At 41.0% G+C, this 16,382-nt stretch overlaps 1 protein-coding gene across 1 annotated transcript; it reads left to right on the top strand.

Moving 5' to 3' along the window:
- The first annotated feature begins 4,702 nt into the window (after positions 1–4,702).
- fgf9 (fibroblast growth factor 9) lies at positions 4,703–5,715 on the top strand. The gene is given in 3 exon segments (XM_053440262.1): positions 4,703–4,853; positions 4,987–5,090; positions 5,533–5,715. Coding segments are annotated over 3 exon segments (438 nt in total).
- The last annotated feature ends 10,667 nt before the right edge of the window (positions 5,716–16,382 follow it).

Raw genomic sequence — 16,382 nt, 5'->3', positions numbered from 1 at the left:
TGTCTCTTGTGTTACTAATCTTAGATAAGATGTGTACATTCAGACACTATGTGCTTATTAAAGACAGGGTTTTTTATCAGAGTGTTGTCAAAAGGAACATGATGAATCTATGATGGAAACATCCTGTGAATCCCCAAATCAATTCAGATCTGGTGCACATGCACAAGCTGGCAAATTGACATCTGTTCCTTATTTAGTCAGCACAAATCCCACCAGTCCTGGGAGGTGTATTACTCACAGAGAAACAATAACTACAGATAATGGAATATATTTCAAGATTTAGTTCACAGATACATTCAGTCAGATGGTGGTTAACTTAGCAACAACATAAAAACTGTTGATGGATACTTTTAAAAAGGGTCATAATTGATGCAGCAGACCAGAGACATTTTTATTGGGTAGCCTACATTGCCCGCAAGGTAACTTAACTGCTGACAATTGGATCAGAGATTTGACTGTGCTCTGCTAGTTGCTGTTCATATAGCCCTGAACCAAAACTCAGTTCTTTCTACCTCCATTCAGCTTCAAGCAACCGTGACTCAAGTGACATCACTCAAGGATATGTATTTGATTTCACACAGCTGTCTCTGGAGACACACAAGACTTTAAAAAAAAAAAAGAGTAATTTACACTGATTTAATTGTAAATGATTAAGAATGCAAATGTATCTACTTACAATAAACTTTATATTAACAATAAACATCAAAAACTTTCTGCAAATCTTTTTAATATTCAAAATTCAAACATTTAATTTACTTAAGTATCATCTATGAGATGTGTCTGCACCTGTGATGCTTGGAAAAATGTCAGTGGCCTTCATAATACTTAATTGGATGAAGTTTAGAACAACCGGGAAATTTCCGAGAGCAGGCTCTCAGAACCTTAAATCCGACTGAATATCTAGAGGGATCTGATGGTGGCTGTCCAACTACAGTCCCCATCCAACCTGACAGCTTCAGTGGCTCTGCAGAAAAAACGGGCAGAAAAATGCAAACACAGGTAAGGAAAATCATAGACTCAAAGCTGTGATGGAGGTGTTTCAACTCAGTACCCATTAACGGCTCTGAATACTAAGGTCAATGTGATGTTTCAATTTTTCTTCTTAATAAAATTTTGCTAAATTGTCTCAATCTATATATTCACTAGGTTATTTAGGAGTATTGAGTTTAGATTGATAGATTATTTTAGCCTAAAGCTGCAACATGAAAAGTTGAAAAATGTAAGGGGTTGGAATGCTTCCTGAATACACTGTATTTCCTGCTACCCCATGTACACAACCATAGATTTCCCAATCTGGTGTAGAAGAACTTGGCTGTACTGAACATAGCCCAAGAACCATCTCCCAACAAAGAAATCAGAACACTACCTGAGAGTCTGATTTCCTCAGCCTACATCAGGGTTGGACCTCACTAATGGCCATGTGGCTGAATAGGAACAAATCACGTTCAACATTAGAAGACTGAATAAGTGGAAATAAGGTTTTTAAAGCATCAGTGCCTTGATTTGACATCTTCAGATCTTGTTTAATGTTTGGATGCTCAATTATCTACCTTTGGACATGTAGTGTATTTGTCACTTAAAAGTTCAGTCTGTAAGATTTAAGTGAAAGGGATCTATTGGCAGTAATTTAATATAAAATAATCCTAGTGATGTCTTCACCGGTGTGTTTCATCTAAATTGAACGATTTGTTAATTTATTTACCCTACAATGGGCCATTTTTATATTAAAATACTTTATATTTACATCTGGAGAGGGTCCTCAACGGAGGCCGCCATGTTATTTACAGTTGTCCAAACTGGACAAACTAAACACCTTTTGAGTTTTTATGACAACATGAAGGCTACTACAGGTTCTCTTTCATGTGTGGATGGGGAGGGTGAAGTGATGGGTATTCAGCTGCATCATGCAACTTCACTACTAGTTATCACTAAATTCTACACACTGGACCTTTAACACAATTCTGTAAAACTTTCAAAGAAACAAAGATTTAGTTGAGGTTATCTTCCACAAGATCATTGGACTTTTGTTAGTTTGTATTTAAATTAGGACCATGTTCTTTTCCCTCAGACTACTTGCTGCTTTATCAGCTCACTCTCCAATCACTGTGATTGAGATACTGCACATACAGTTTACATGTCTCTTGTCCAGCAAAGGTCTTATGGGGAACATAAAAACATGTTCATATATGCAGGTCAGTTTTTCTGAATGTACTTTCCTCATCCTTCTATGGTGGAATGAAACTAGATCAGTTATTGTAGGGTACCACTGGAGAGATTGAGTGTGAAAATATAACGAGATGCTTTCTGCAGGAGCTTCAGAGAACATCACATGTTGGCAGTATTACTGATATGTAAGATAATACATAACTGATGAGTGTAAGTATCTCACTGTGTCCCTGTCAGAGCTTCAGAGTAGACAAAGGCCCCGAAGAGATAAAAAGAGGAAGTGGGTGAAGAGGAGATGCGCAGAGAAGGCGGTAGAGCACAAATTTGTCAGAGTGAGACAAACAGGAGGCCTTACCTGGTGTTGCCGGACAGATTCTCACTATATCTGAGACTGTGGACCTTTCTCAATAGATATGATTGTTGGTTGTACATCACTGTTTTGCCTGCTGGTAGCTGCTTGATATGTTTCACTATGAATGTTTTCTTGGTGCTGCGTGGTTTCCTGTTGCTCCTTATTTTCGGTGTGTATGATCATGCATTTGGGGCAAAGAGACAACAACCAGTCTTTTCACCTGAGAACCATAACTTTCGCCTCTGAGGTCTCTGGAAGCTACACATGAGGGACTCCCTGCTGAAAGGTAGAGGTCAAACAGCACATAGGAAACTTTCTTTAATGCTTATCCTCTAAATGTTTTTTTTCTCTTGATTAAACTGTGTTATGAACACATAGTGATGATGATGTTAGTGGGACATGGTGTGGAAGAAAAGCTGTTAGGAAGTAAGAACCCTAGTCTGATTTAAATCTCCTTTCTCGTGATAGCTGTGTGTAGGTTAATTACTGTCGTGAATACTAAAATATATCACTATCACCACTCAGCATGGAAACTGTATCAGTGCAGAAAAACGGTATTCAATAAAACATACAGTGCCTTGCATAAGTATTCACCCCCCTTGGACTTTTTCCCATTATGTACTGTTACTAACTGGAATTCAAATAGACTTAAATAAACTTTTTCCCGTTTGATCAACAAAACATGCATAGTACTTTGGAGGTGCAAAATAAATTTTATTGTGACACAAACAATAATGAGAACAAAAAAGTTGACATCTGTTGGGTGCATAAGTATTCACCCCCCTGTGTCAATACTTGGTAGAACCCCCTTTCGCTGCAATTACAGCTGCAAGTCTTTTGGGGTATGTCTCTACCAGCTTTGCACATCTAGAGATGGAAAGGTTTGTCCATTCTTCTTGGCAAAAAAGATGAAGCTCAGTCAGATTGGATGGAGACCGTCTGTGAACCGCAATCTTCAAGTCTTGCCATAGATTCTCTATTGGATTGAGGTCTGGGCTTTGACTGGGCCATTTTAAGACATTAACATTCTTTAATCCAAACCATTCCTTTGTAGCTCTGGCTGTATGTTTAGGGTCATTGTCCTGCTGGAAGATGAACCTCCGCCCCAGTCTCAAGTCTTTTGCAGACTGCATCAGATTTTCTTCAAGGATTTCCCTGTATTTGGCTCCATCCATCTTTCCCTCTATTCTGACCAGTTTCCATGTACCTGCTGAAGAGAAGCATCCCCACAGCATGATGCTACCACCACCATGTTTCACTGTTGGGATGGTGTGCTCAGGGTGATGGGCAGTGTTGGGTTTTCGCCACACATAGCGTTTTGCATTGAGGCCAAAAAGTTCAATTTTGGTCTCATCTGACCAGAGCACCTTCTTCCACATGTTTGCTGTGTCTCCCACATGGCTTCTGGCAAACTCCAAACGGGATTTTTTATGGATCCCTTTCAACAATGGCTTTCTTCTTGCCACTCTTCCATAAAGGCCAGATTTGTGGAGTAGACGACTAATAGTTGTCCTGTGGACAGATTCTCCCACCTCAGCTGTGGATCTCTGCAACTCCTCCAGAGTAACCATGGGCCTCCTGGTTGCTTCTCTGATTAATTTTCTCCTTGTCCAACTCTTCAGTTTGGGTGGACGGCCTCCTCTTGGTAGGTTTGCGGTTGGGCCTTATTCTTTCCATTTTCTTATGATGGATTTTATGGTGCTCAGAGAGATGTTCAAAGCTCTGGATATTTTTTTATAACCTAACCCTGCTTCATATTTCTCCACAACTTTATCCCTGACCTGTTTGGTGAGCTCCTTGGTCTTCATGATGCTGTTTGTTCAGTAATGATCTCCAACAAACTCTGAGTCCGTCACAGAACAGGTGTATTTATACTGAGATTAAATTGCAGACAGGTGGACCCTATTTACTAAGTATGTGACTTGCAAATGTGACTTGTGAATGCAATTGGTCGCACCAGATCTTTGTTAGGGGTTTCACAGTAAAGGGGGTGAATACATATGCACTCAACACTTTTCAGATTTTTATTTGTAAATAATTTTGAAATCCATGTAATATTTCCCCCCACTTCCAAATGATGCACTATTTTGTGTTGGTCCATTACATAAACTCACGATGAAATACATTTTAATCTGTGGTTATACCATGACAAAATGTAGAAAAGTCCAAAGGGGGTGAATACTTATGCAAGGCACTGTAACTGTGGACGGTAGTCCTCATCCAGTCGAAGAAGGGGTCAAGCAGCAGCTGCTTTACTGCCGGGTTGGCATTGGCTACCATCTCCAGATTCTGCCCAGTGGTTCTGTTGGAGGCATCCACAAACCCACAGAGTATTGTAAGTTCAGTCCACACATACAACCTCCTTACCATAAGCATGTGTTAATGTTTCAAGTTTATTAAGTCTGTATTGTAAATTTGGTCCGTTCATTTATGCTTTGCTCTATTCTGCATTTCTAAATCTCCACAAGCTTGGCTCAAGGTGTTTGCTATGAAGCATGGAGTGGTGGGAATTAAAGGAGTCAAGAGCGGTTTGTATCTCTGTATGAGCCGAGAAGGCCTGGCATATGGCGCAGTATGTAGTCCCCCTTCACATCTTCAATACTGTATGGTTTAAATCTGTCATATATGTTTACTCCTCAAACCTTTGTCAAAGAGCTGTAAAAAAGCTGTAGATGTAAAATAAAAATACAATTTTACCTAAACACTATAAACAGGTAACTGGGTGGTTGTGGCTCAGGTGGTATAGCAGGTCATCCACTAACAAGAAGGTTGGAGGTTTGATCCCTTGCTCCCTATTGCACAAGATGTAGTTTTCTTCAGCAAGATACTGACCCCAAATTGCACCTGATGGCTGTGTTGGCAGTGTGTGTGTGATGTTTTATAGATACATATAGAGCCACTGCATGAAATTGTGTTAATGTCAAAAACTGTAAAGCTCTTTAAGGGGTCATCAAAATAGACCATATACCTAGGTTTCCATAATGGGACATCATAAATGTGGTTTTCTCTTCCAGGAGCACTTTTCTGCTGACTGCTTGTTGAAGGAGATCCTGGAAGAAAATCATTACACCACCTATTCCTCTCTGTCTCATCCGGGCATCTACCTGGCTCTTTCCCACAAAGGAGACCTCAGAAAAGGTAGCAGTGTTGGCCGCCACCAGTCCTGCACATAATTCCTTCCTAGGAGACCACCATGATCCGGGCACAGGAGAGCCAGCTTTTTGAGAAATGGAGCCAAATTACAAATATAGTTCATGTTGCCAGTCCATGTGAGGAGAGCAACAGACCTCCACACAGCAGGTTTCAGGTTTGTCATTTCCACATATGTATGCTTGACACACATACAACTTGACAAAAGGCTGTTCCTTATGGACCTCAGTGCGACAGAACAGACGCCACACAGTCTTATGGATAATAGTAAGAGTGAATACTCTTTGCCAAAACAAGGTTAACATTCAGGCACTTTTCCTTGTGATTGTAACCGTAGTGCAAAAAAATGAGTCTCACCAGAAAGAAATTATTTCCTATTGTGTCAGGGTTGAGTTAGCCCATATTGATGGCTATGTCTTGTCATGTTGTAGATTACAATGAAAACAAAGGTGGAAGAGGTTTCATTTCATAGTGAGTTTACAGCCATACTCACTCTACCAGTCTCCAAAAGGCCCTGGGGCCTCATGTACTAAGACTTGCGTGGATTTCATACTGAAACTTGGCGTACGCCAAAACCCAGAAACTGTCTTACGCACAAATAAATTCAGATGTATCAAAGTGTGCAAACGCATGGATCCAAGCACGTTTCTTTTGTACATCTCAATCAACGTGGAATTGAGCGCACATGCCGACGTGCCAAACTCCTCCCTGTCCACGCCCTCATTTAAATATGCAATTTCATTTAAATAGGCCCCTGGACCTGAGATTCACCTCTTAATCCGATCACCTGGCACCATGAACAGAGTTAAAAAACGCAACTTCACGGAGTCCGAGCTCGAGATTTTGCTGAGGTAGAAATGCGCAAGCATATGTTATTTGGTACCCTGTCAACAGGGATAAATGCTAAACAAAAGACAAATGAGTGGGAGCGTGTTTGCGAGGCCGTCAATGCAGTGGGGTCTCAGCAGCGCACACACTCTTAAAGTTAACTTAACTTTAAAAAAAAGTGGTCAGACCTCAAGGTGGAGGTGAAGCGGAGGGTTTCTGCCCACCGCCGAAGCGTGACCGCAACAGGTGGGGGGACGGGAGTGGGGGAACTCTCCCCCTTCGATTTGAGAGTGGCCGCTTTGATCGGTGACACAGCTCTCACCGGAGTGGTGGGAGCCCATGAAGGGGACACCGATCATCCCCAAGGTAAATATGCTGAATTCATAAATGCTGTAATTATACTGGTCATACAATTGGCTGCTTACAATACACATAAGTCGTGCGTAAAGATGCCAGGATATTAAAGACTTTGACTCGTGTTTATTAACTTAAATTTTTTATTTTTGAATAGACAAGCAAGGAGAGGGCACGGATTGCTCCGTCGGCCCCGGCGTCTCCTCCGTCGGCCCCGGCGTCTCCAGCCCCGGCGTCTCCTCCGTCGGCCCCGGCGTCTCCAGCGTCACCGCTGACTCCGGTTTCTCCACCGGCTCCGCTGCACGCGGCGCCTCCAATTCATCTGCCAACCACCCGACCGGCCGTGTCCTCAACCGAGCTGTGCTGGAGTCACAGGCAGAAATCGTCAGAGCCATCGGTGGCATTAATGATCGGCTTATAAATGTACTCGGTGACATAAGCGCGTCAATAAATACACTTGTGTCAAAGTAAATTCTGTCCTTGCCTCTTTACATGCTTGAAATCACATTCTGCCGGGCCCGTCATTGTTTTCACCTTTTTTCCCAGTTTCCCAGCGTCACCTCTAAGTGTCGCCAAAGGAACAATAGCTGTAGAAACGTGCGTACGACAGCTCTGGAGCTGGCGTGGGGACCGCACATTTTTACGGTCATTTCACGTTTTGTACATCTGAACGTGAGCGTGGAAAAGGACGTACGCCACGTTTTTCTGCGTACGCAACCTTAGTACATGAGGCCCCTGGTGTCTGTAGCTGTAATTGCTTTTTGATTGGATTACTGTTGACATTATTCAAACAACAAAAGAAGTGAAATATTTCGTTTATAAAAGGCCTTAGCCTCCAACAGTGCCACCTTGGCAACCAATTCAAAAGTGGTTTAGCAATTGGGGCATGTGGGAAGACACTATGTAATTGTCTGGGTCTTTTTCTGATACCAGTGCTAAAACCTAAAACAGCTCCATTGCTTAAATGGTGCCAGAAATGAATTTTTTTCTTCAAAATGCCCAAAACTAGGGTTGACTGTAAGAACACAGAATATGATTTTGCTTAACAAATTAGAATTTGAAATTTAAGATCTAACAGTTAATTGTTTAAAGCAGGGGTTTTCAAATTGGGTGAATGTGAGCCTCCCCTTAGAGTAGGTAAGGACAGCCGAGCCTCCCCTCCAAAAAAATGAATCCCGTCCGCCTGACCTAACCCACACACGCCTCTTCAGTAAATGCCATCTTTTGTGTGTTCCAGGCAATGATGATTTTCAATAACTAATCAAATGTAATGTTGAAGACATTTTATTTCCACAACTTTTTTAAAAGTGCATTCATAAACGATTCTTTGCAACAGCAAATCGCCAAAGCTACAACCAACGACATCCGACGGCTGATCGGTGCTGTGTGACCGGGCTTTAAGCGCACATTTGAAGGAGATGCACATCGTCTCGAAAAGAATCTGCACAATGGACAACTCTCTGATCAATGAACGACAACGGCATATTATCAGATCGAACAGATTCACATATTTTCATGAAATTTGTTAACGATTTCAGCCACGTACAACCTCAAATTTAAACAACAAACAAAATGCGTCAAATTCACATCATTTGCGCTACGAGCGGCATCAACCCTATGGCCCACCCAATTCATGGATTCAAGACAACACAACATTGACTTTCAATTGAATCGTCCATATCAGTGGGAACAATGAGGCCTCGCTTTTGATGCACAGAGGTGTTCGATGCGGGGCTGCAGTGCAGAGAGAAATATACACAAGTCGTCCTCCACCTGCAGCCTTGATCTGTATTTGTTTTTAATCACGGTCAGTGTGGAAAACCCACACACACACAAGTACGTGGAGGTAAAGGGGATTAAGACTTCCATAGCCCTATTGGAGATCTGGGGGAACTCGCTCTCCACAGACAACCAGAAACGCATTCAAGATCATTTTTCCTACGTTTTTTGCTGGGTCCTGTCTCCTCCCTTAATGCTGACTCCTGTTGACTTGGGACAGGGAAACGATGCATTTTAAAACTAATACACGCACGCACAATTATCGATATCACTAGAGCTGCATACAGATGTGTATTTTGTTTTTGCGAGTGTCTCGTGTCGCGCCTCCCCTTTGGCTCTTTGGCGCCCCCCAGGGGAGGCGCGCCTCACCTATTGAAAACCACTGGTTTAAAGTATATTTAATAACCTAATTACAGTTTCAGTGCTTAATACAGCAAAATGTTCCAGCCCCATTCTCGTGATCAGTTGTCTTCCTACTCCTGTGGAGATCCACACTGCCATGCTTGGTATGGGGTCATGCAAGCTGTCAAACATGGAGCATCCCTGTTTGCACAATAGTGTTTCGCCACCAGATATAATTGTATTGTTGTCCACAAAAGGTAATAACATTTTCATCGACAATATATATCACAAACATTGTGGAAATATGGTGCTAATGCAAAAAAATTGTAATGTTGAGTCGGTGTGTGCTTTTGCAAAAACGATTTGGGACACTGTAGTTTGTCTGGCCGTCTCCCTAACACGACAGGTGATGACTTGTTTAGCCTCATGTTGTCTTTTAACTGCTGGCTGTTGAGGTGGTGTCCTGTAAATGGTGTGGGCTTTGTAGATAATTGGCAAACTTTTAGGAGGAAACCTGGTCTTGTTAGGAGAGACAGCGTTCATCCCACTTGGGATGGGGCAGCTCTCTAGGAATATAAGTCTATGAAACAACAACCCTGGGGTTGGGACCAGGATGCAGAGCTGCACTGCCATACACTTCTCTGCGCTCCCTCTGGATCAGTGACACAACAACAACCCCATAGAGACTGTGTCTGTCCACCATCCCATTAAATTATGTAAATCAATCAATAACAGTGGGAGAATTCTATACAAAACTCGTAAAAATTAACACAACCTCTGCAGCAGCTCAACAAACAAAGACTTTTAAAATGTTGACTTTTAGACATAAGATCACTGTCATCAAAGCCTTTTTTAGTAAATGAACTAGTCTCAGATCGAAAAATAGGTTTATTGTGCCTCACTGAGACGTGGCTGCATCTCAATGAATATGTCAGCCTAATTGAATCTACTCCCCCCAGTCATGTAAATACAGTGCCTTGCATAAGTATTCACCCCCCTTGGACTTTTTCCCATTATGTACTGTTACTAACTGGAATTCAAATAGACTTAAATAAACTTTTTCCCGTTTGATCAACAAAACATGCATAGTACTTTGGAGGTGCAAAATAAATTTTATTGTGACACAAACAATAATGAGAACAAAAAAGTTGACATCTGTTGGGTGCATAAGTATTCACCCCCCTGTGTCAATACTTGGTAGTATACCTTTCGCTGCAATTACAGCTGCAAGTCTTTTGGGGTATGTCTCTACCAGCTTTGCACATCTAGAGATGGAAAGGTTTGTCCATTCTTCTTGGCAAAAAAGATGAAGCTCAGTCAGATTGGATGGAGACCGTCTGTGAACCGCAATCTTCAAGTCTTGCCATAGATTCTCTATTGGATTGAGGTCTGGGCTTTGACTGGGCCATTTTAAGACATTAACATTCTTTAATCCAAACCATTCCTTTGTAGCTCTGGCTGTATGTTTAGGGTCATTGTCCTGCTGGAAGATGAACCTCCGCCCCAGTCTCAAGTCTTTTGCAGACTGCATCAGATTTTCTTCAAGGATTTCCCTGTATTTGGCTCCATCCATCTTTCCCTCTATTCTGACCAGTTTCCCTGTACCTGCTGAATAGAAGCATCCCCACAGCATGATGCTACCACCACCATGTTTCACTGTTGGGATGGTGTGCTCAGGGTGATGGGCAGTGTTGGGTTTTCGCCACACATAGCGTTTTGCATTGAGGCCAAAAAGTTCAATTTTGGTCTCATCTGACCAGAGCACCTTCTTCCACATGTTTGCTGTGTCTCCCACATGGCTTCTGGCAAACTCCAAATGGGATTTTTTATGGATCCCTTTCAACAATGGCTTTCTTCTTGCCACTCTTCCATAAAGGCCAGATTTGTGCAGTAGACGACTAATAGTTGTCCTGTGGACAGATTCTCCCACCTCAGCTGTGGATCTCTGCAACTCCTCCAGAGTAACCATGGGCCTCCTGGTTGCTTCTCTGATTAATTTTCTCCTTGTCCGACTCTTCAGTTTGGGTGGACGGCCTCCTCTTGGTAGGTTTGCGGTTGTGCCATATTCTTTCCATTTTCTTATGATGGATTTTATGGTGCTCAGAGAGATGTTCAAAGCTCTGGATATTTTTTTGTAACCTAACCCTGCTTCATATTTCTCCACAACTTTATCCCTGACCTGTTTGGTGAGCTCCTTGGTCTTCATGATGCTGTTTGTTCAGTAATGATCTCCAACAAACTCTGAGTCCGTCACAGAACAGGTGTATTTATACTGAGATTAAATTGCAGACAGGTGGACCCTATTTACTAATTATGTGGCTTGCAAATGTGACTTGTGAATGCAATTGGTCGCACCAGATCTTTGTTAGGGGTTTCACACTAAAGGGGGTGAATACATATGCACTCAACACTTTTCAGATTTTTATTTGTAAATAATTGTGAAATCCATGTAATATTTCCCCCCACTTCCAAACGATGCACTATTTTGTGTTGGTCCATTACATAAACTCACGATGAAATACATTTTAATCTGTGGTTATACCATGACAAAATGTAGAAAAGTCCAAAGGGGGTGAATACTTATGCAAGGCACTGTATATACGTTCCCCGAGACTTTGGCAGAGGAGTTGAAGTTGCTGCTATTGGTAACTCCAGTCTATCAGTTATTCCTAAATTTAAATTAAACTCCAACTCAGTCTTGTTCTTATTCTTCCACACCAATCCAAGAAACACCAACAGCCAATCACATTTGCTGTAGTTTAAATGGTTAATGGTTTTGTATTTATATAAGGCTTCTCAAGGCTTGAGGACCACTCAAAGTTCTTTACAGTTCAGTTTTACATTCACCCATTCACACACACATTGATACAGTGCATCTATTAGTAGCACTTTTTTTGTTCGATGAGGGGCAAGTTTGGGGCTCAGCATCTTGCCCAAGGACACTTTGAGATGGAGAAGACTGGGGATCTGAAGCCGACCTTCAGGTTGGAGGACGACGGCTCTTCCACTCAGCCACAGCCGCCGGTTTACCGTGCTCCTGGTGCGTATTCTGAATTCTTCACAGAATTCCCTGAGTTTTTATCAGACCTAGTCCTAAAACACGATAAAATTATTATTGTAGGTGACTTTAATATTCATGTTGACAATAATAATGATAGCCTGAGCATAGCAATAATTTCAGTACTAGAATAAATTGGTTTCAGTCAGTGTGTACACAAACCTACTCATTGTTGTAAACACACAGTTGACCTTGTATTATCATACAGTGTCAAAATTGAACATTTAACAGTACTTCCGCGCAATCCAATTCTATCAGACCATAATTTAATAACCCTCGATTTTTCATTATCTTAATATATGCCACTAATAATAAAATAATTTTCTAGATGTCTACCTGATAGTGCTGTAGCTAAATTTAAGGAAATAATTCCGATTACATTTAAACCCGTCTTATTCGTCGTTATAAACAACAAATTAATTAAAAACCCTGGCACCGCTGAGAATGACCATCTTGTCGATAGCTCTGCAGACTCGTTAAGATTTACATTAGACTCAGTAGCCCCTCTAAAAAAGAAACATGTAAAACATAGTAAATTAGCTCCGTGGTACAAGTATCAAGAAAACTAGAAAGGAAGTGGCTATCCAGCAACCGTGTTGAAAATTTCATAGACTGGAAGAGTAATGTTAAAGCATATAAAAAGGCTTTCCACAAAGCAAGAGCTGCCTACTATTCCAAACTAATAGAAGAGAATAAAAACAACTCAAGGTTTCTCTTCAGCACTGTAGCCAGGCTGACAGAGAGTCACACCTCCACCGAACCCAGTATTCCTCGATCCCTAAATAGGAATATCTTTATGACCTTTTTTAATGATAAAATTCTAACTATTAGAAATAAAATCAACCATCTCCTGCCCTCAATTGGCACTAATACCCTCCCAACAACAGAGATCTCAGAAACGGCTGCAAATCCTTCCCATTACTTAGACAGCTTCTCTCTGATCACCCGTGATCAGTTTACCAAAATAATCTCAAGTTCTAAACCAACAACCTATCTTAGATCCCATTCCTACAAAATTACTGAAAGAAATTCTGCCCCTAGTTGATAGTTCGTTACTGAACACAATCAATCTGTCATTATCATCAGGATATGTACCACAGTCCTTTAAAATAGCTGTCATCAAACCCCTACTCAAACCCCCCCCCCCCCTAGACCCCGAGGTTTACCCAATTACAGACCAATATCAAATCTCGCCTTTCTGTCAACATTTTTTGAAAAAGTTGAAGCCAATCAGCTGTCCGAGTTTCTCCAGGAAAATAATTGATATGAAGTCTTTCAGTCGGGATTTAGAGCCAATCACAGCACAGAGACAGCCTTGGCAAAAGTCACTAATGTCCTTCTAATAGCCTCAGATCAGGGATTTGTGTCTGTCCTCGTTCTGTTAGATCTCAGTGCAGCATTCGACACAATTGACCATCAAATTTTACTACAGAGACTTGAACAGTTAATTAGCACTAAAGGAACTGCCCTGAACTGGTTTAAATCATGTTTTTCTGATCGATTCTAATTCGTGAAAATTTATGATGAGTCATCTGTGCGCACCAAAGTTAACCACGGTGTTCAACAGGGCTCTGTGCTTGGCCCAATTTTTTTATACTCATTATATATGCTTCCACTAGTAAACATTATCAGGCACACTCGGTAAATTCCCACTGCTATGCAGATGTAACCATATAGTTGTCAATAAAACCTGAACAATGTAATATATTAACCAAAGTCCAAGAATGTCTCAAGGACATAAAAAACCTGGATGACCCGCAATTTTCTCTTATTAAACTCAGATAAAACAGAGGTTCAAAAACTTGGCCCTACACACCTTGGACATGCATTATCTAATAATATAGATGATATTGCCCTTGCCTCCAATGAAACATTGAGGAACTTGGGAGTGATCTTCGATCACGATTTGTCCTTTAATTCTCACTTAAAACTAATTTCTTGGATCACTGAGTATCCAGAATTCAGGATTACTTGTCCCTAAAGTCTCTAAAAGTAAGTAAAGTAAGAATATGTAGACTGAGTGTGCAAAAGACAATATTATTGTATAAAGTGATGAATTGAGACAGGTATATTTAGTGCAGTTCTGTGACAGAGGTAGATGAGTTGTACAGTCTTATTGCGGTTGGGAGGAACGATTTCCTGTATCGTTCCTTAGAGCAGCGGGGTTGAATGAGTCTGTGGCTGAAGCTGCTCCTTAGCTTGTCCAGTGTTATGTGGAGGGGGTGAGAGGGATTGTCCATGATTGCCAGCATCCTGTCCTCCACCACCTCCTCCAGGGTGACAAGCTTAGAGCCAACCACAGACTCTGCCTTCCTTTTTTTTTTTTAAACTTTTTATTTTGGATTTTGAATTTTGAACAGAAAGAAATAAAGGGAAAAAAAAACAAAAAACAAAACAAACATACAACATATTCATGGGTGTAACAGTATATGGTCACATTCTTCTCAATACATCGAAGTACAGTGTCACACTATTCCAGGCACAGTGCATACATAATCCATTTTTCCCAACGTTCAACACATTTCTCCAATTCCAATCTTAAAATATAAGTCAGTCTCTCCATACAGTAAACTTCTTTCACTATCCCCCTCCACTGGTGCAATGTTGGGGGGTCAGTTTGGAGCCATCTTCGGGTTATAGCCTTTCTACCACATGCCAAGAGAATCTTTAGCAGGTATTTGTATTTGTGAGGGATAAATTCTGGTATTTTACCTAGATACAAAGTAGTAAAAGAGTAGTCTAATTTAATTCCCATCATCTTACATATTTCATTAGTTACTTCCCTCCAATATGGTTGAATTCTTTGACAAGCCCAAAAGATATGAAAATGATTGGCCATAATGGCTCCACATTGTCTCCAACAAAGCCCCGGACTCTGAGAGCCTGATTGCAAAGCCGTTATTTTAGGAGTGATAAAAAACCTCACAACATTCTTCCAACCAAACTCTCTTAATGATCTTGAGTTTGCAGTGGTTGCTTGTGTCTCACATATCTCCATCCAGGACTCATCTGATATTTCTGTACCAGACTCTTTTTCCCATTTTTGTTTGATGTATAACGTAGAGTGATTTTTGGAGGTTTGTATACTTTCATATATTCGTGAGATCAGTTTTTTAATGTTGTTTTTTTCATATGCTTCATGGAATATAGAGATCAGGTTATATTCTTTCCCCGTTTTGATTTGTGATATTTTATTAAAGTAGTCTCTGGCTTGTAGGTATCTAAAAAAATTGCATTTTTCCAATCCAAATGAGTCAGAAACTGCCTTATAACTCTGAAATTTACCGTTAGAAGTGAGTGAACAAAAGGATGTGATGCCTCTCCTAATCCACTGTTTAAAGCTCCCGTCCAGTCTCGCAGGTTCAAACTCTGGATCATATGCTACCCAATTCAAGACCCTGGCCTGTTTCTCTAGCTGCAATTTCCTCAACACCCTAAACCACAGTTTAACTGTGAATAGGGTCCATTGATTCAAGCTGTTATAATTATTTTCTGCTTGGCTTTTGTTTCCTAATATTGATTGTATTGGAATATCTGTCTGTGTAATTTCCAAAGACTTCCATTTAGATTCGTAATTTGGTGTACACCAGTATACTAAGGGTTTCAATTGTGCAGCATGATAATAGGCCTGTAAGCATGGTAGAGCTCTCCCTCCCCTCTCCTTCTTCAGCTGCAGTGTCTTGAACTGCACCCTCGGTCTTTTACCGTTCCAAATAAACCTTGAAATCCACCCGTCCCATTCATCAAATTGTTTGGGTGGTATCTCCAGGGGTAAGGACTGGAAGAGATAAAGAAATCGTGGCAACACATTCATTTTGATTATTTCTATTCTATTGCTCATATCCAGCGGGAGCATCGTCCATCTAGAGATGTCTGATTTTACCGCTTTGTTGATGGGGCCATAATTAATTTCAGAAAGCTTCGACATATCCTTTGGTAGATTTATTCCTAGATATTTTATTGTGGAAGAGTCCCATTTAAAGTTGTACTTCTTTTTTATATCTGGATGGGGAGTATAATTAAATGTAAGGGTTTGAGTTTTTGAAGTATTTAGCTTATATCCAGAGTACGAGTTGTAAGTCTTTAATAGACACATCAATCTGGGGATGCTCGAGTCAGGGGTTGTGATAAAGAGTAGGACATCATCCGCAAACATACAAATTTTATGTTCCTCTCCTCTAATAGTTATCCCCTTTATCTCAGGGTCCTCTCTAATTGCTTGGGCCAAAGGTTCAATAAATAAGGCAAACAAGGTCGGGCTCAGGGGACATCCCTGGCGTGTCCCTCTTTCTAGGCGAATAGTTTGTGACAGGTTTCCATTTATCCTAATCCTGGCTGTTGGAGAGGAGTATA

This window comes from Pleuronectes platessa, chromosome 14 (genome assembly GCF_947347685.1).
Source record: "Pleuronectes platessa chromosome 14, fPlePla1.1, whole genome shotgun sequence".
Lineage (NCBI taxonomy): Eukaryota > Metazoa > Chordata > Actinopteri > Pleuronectiformes > Pleuronectidae > Pleuronectes > Pleuronectes platessa.
Note: the sequence above shows the minus strand (reverse complement) of the source record. Positions and strands in the feature narration are given on the sequence as shown.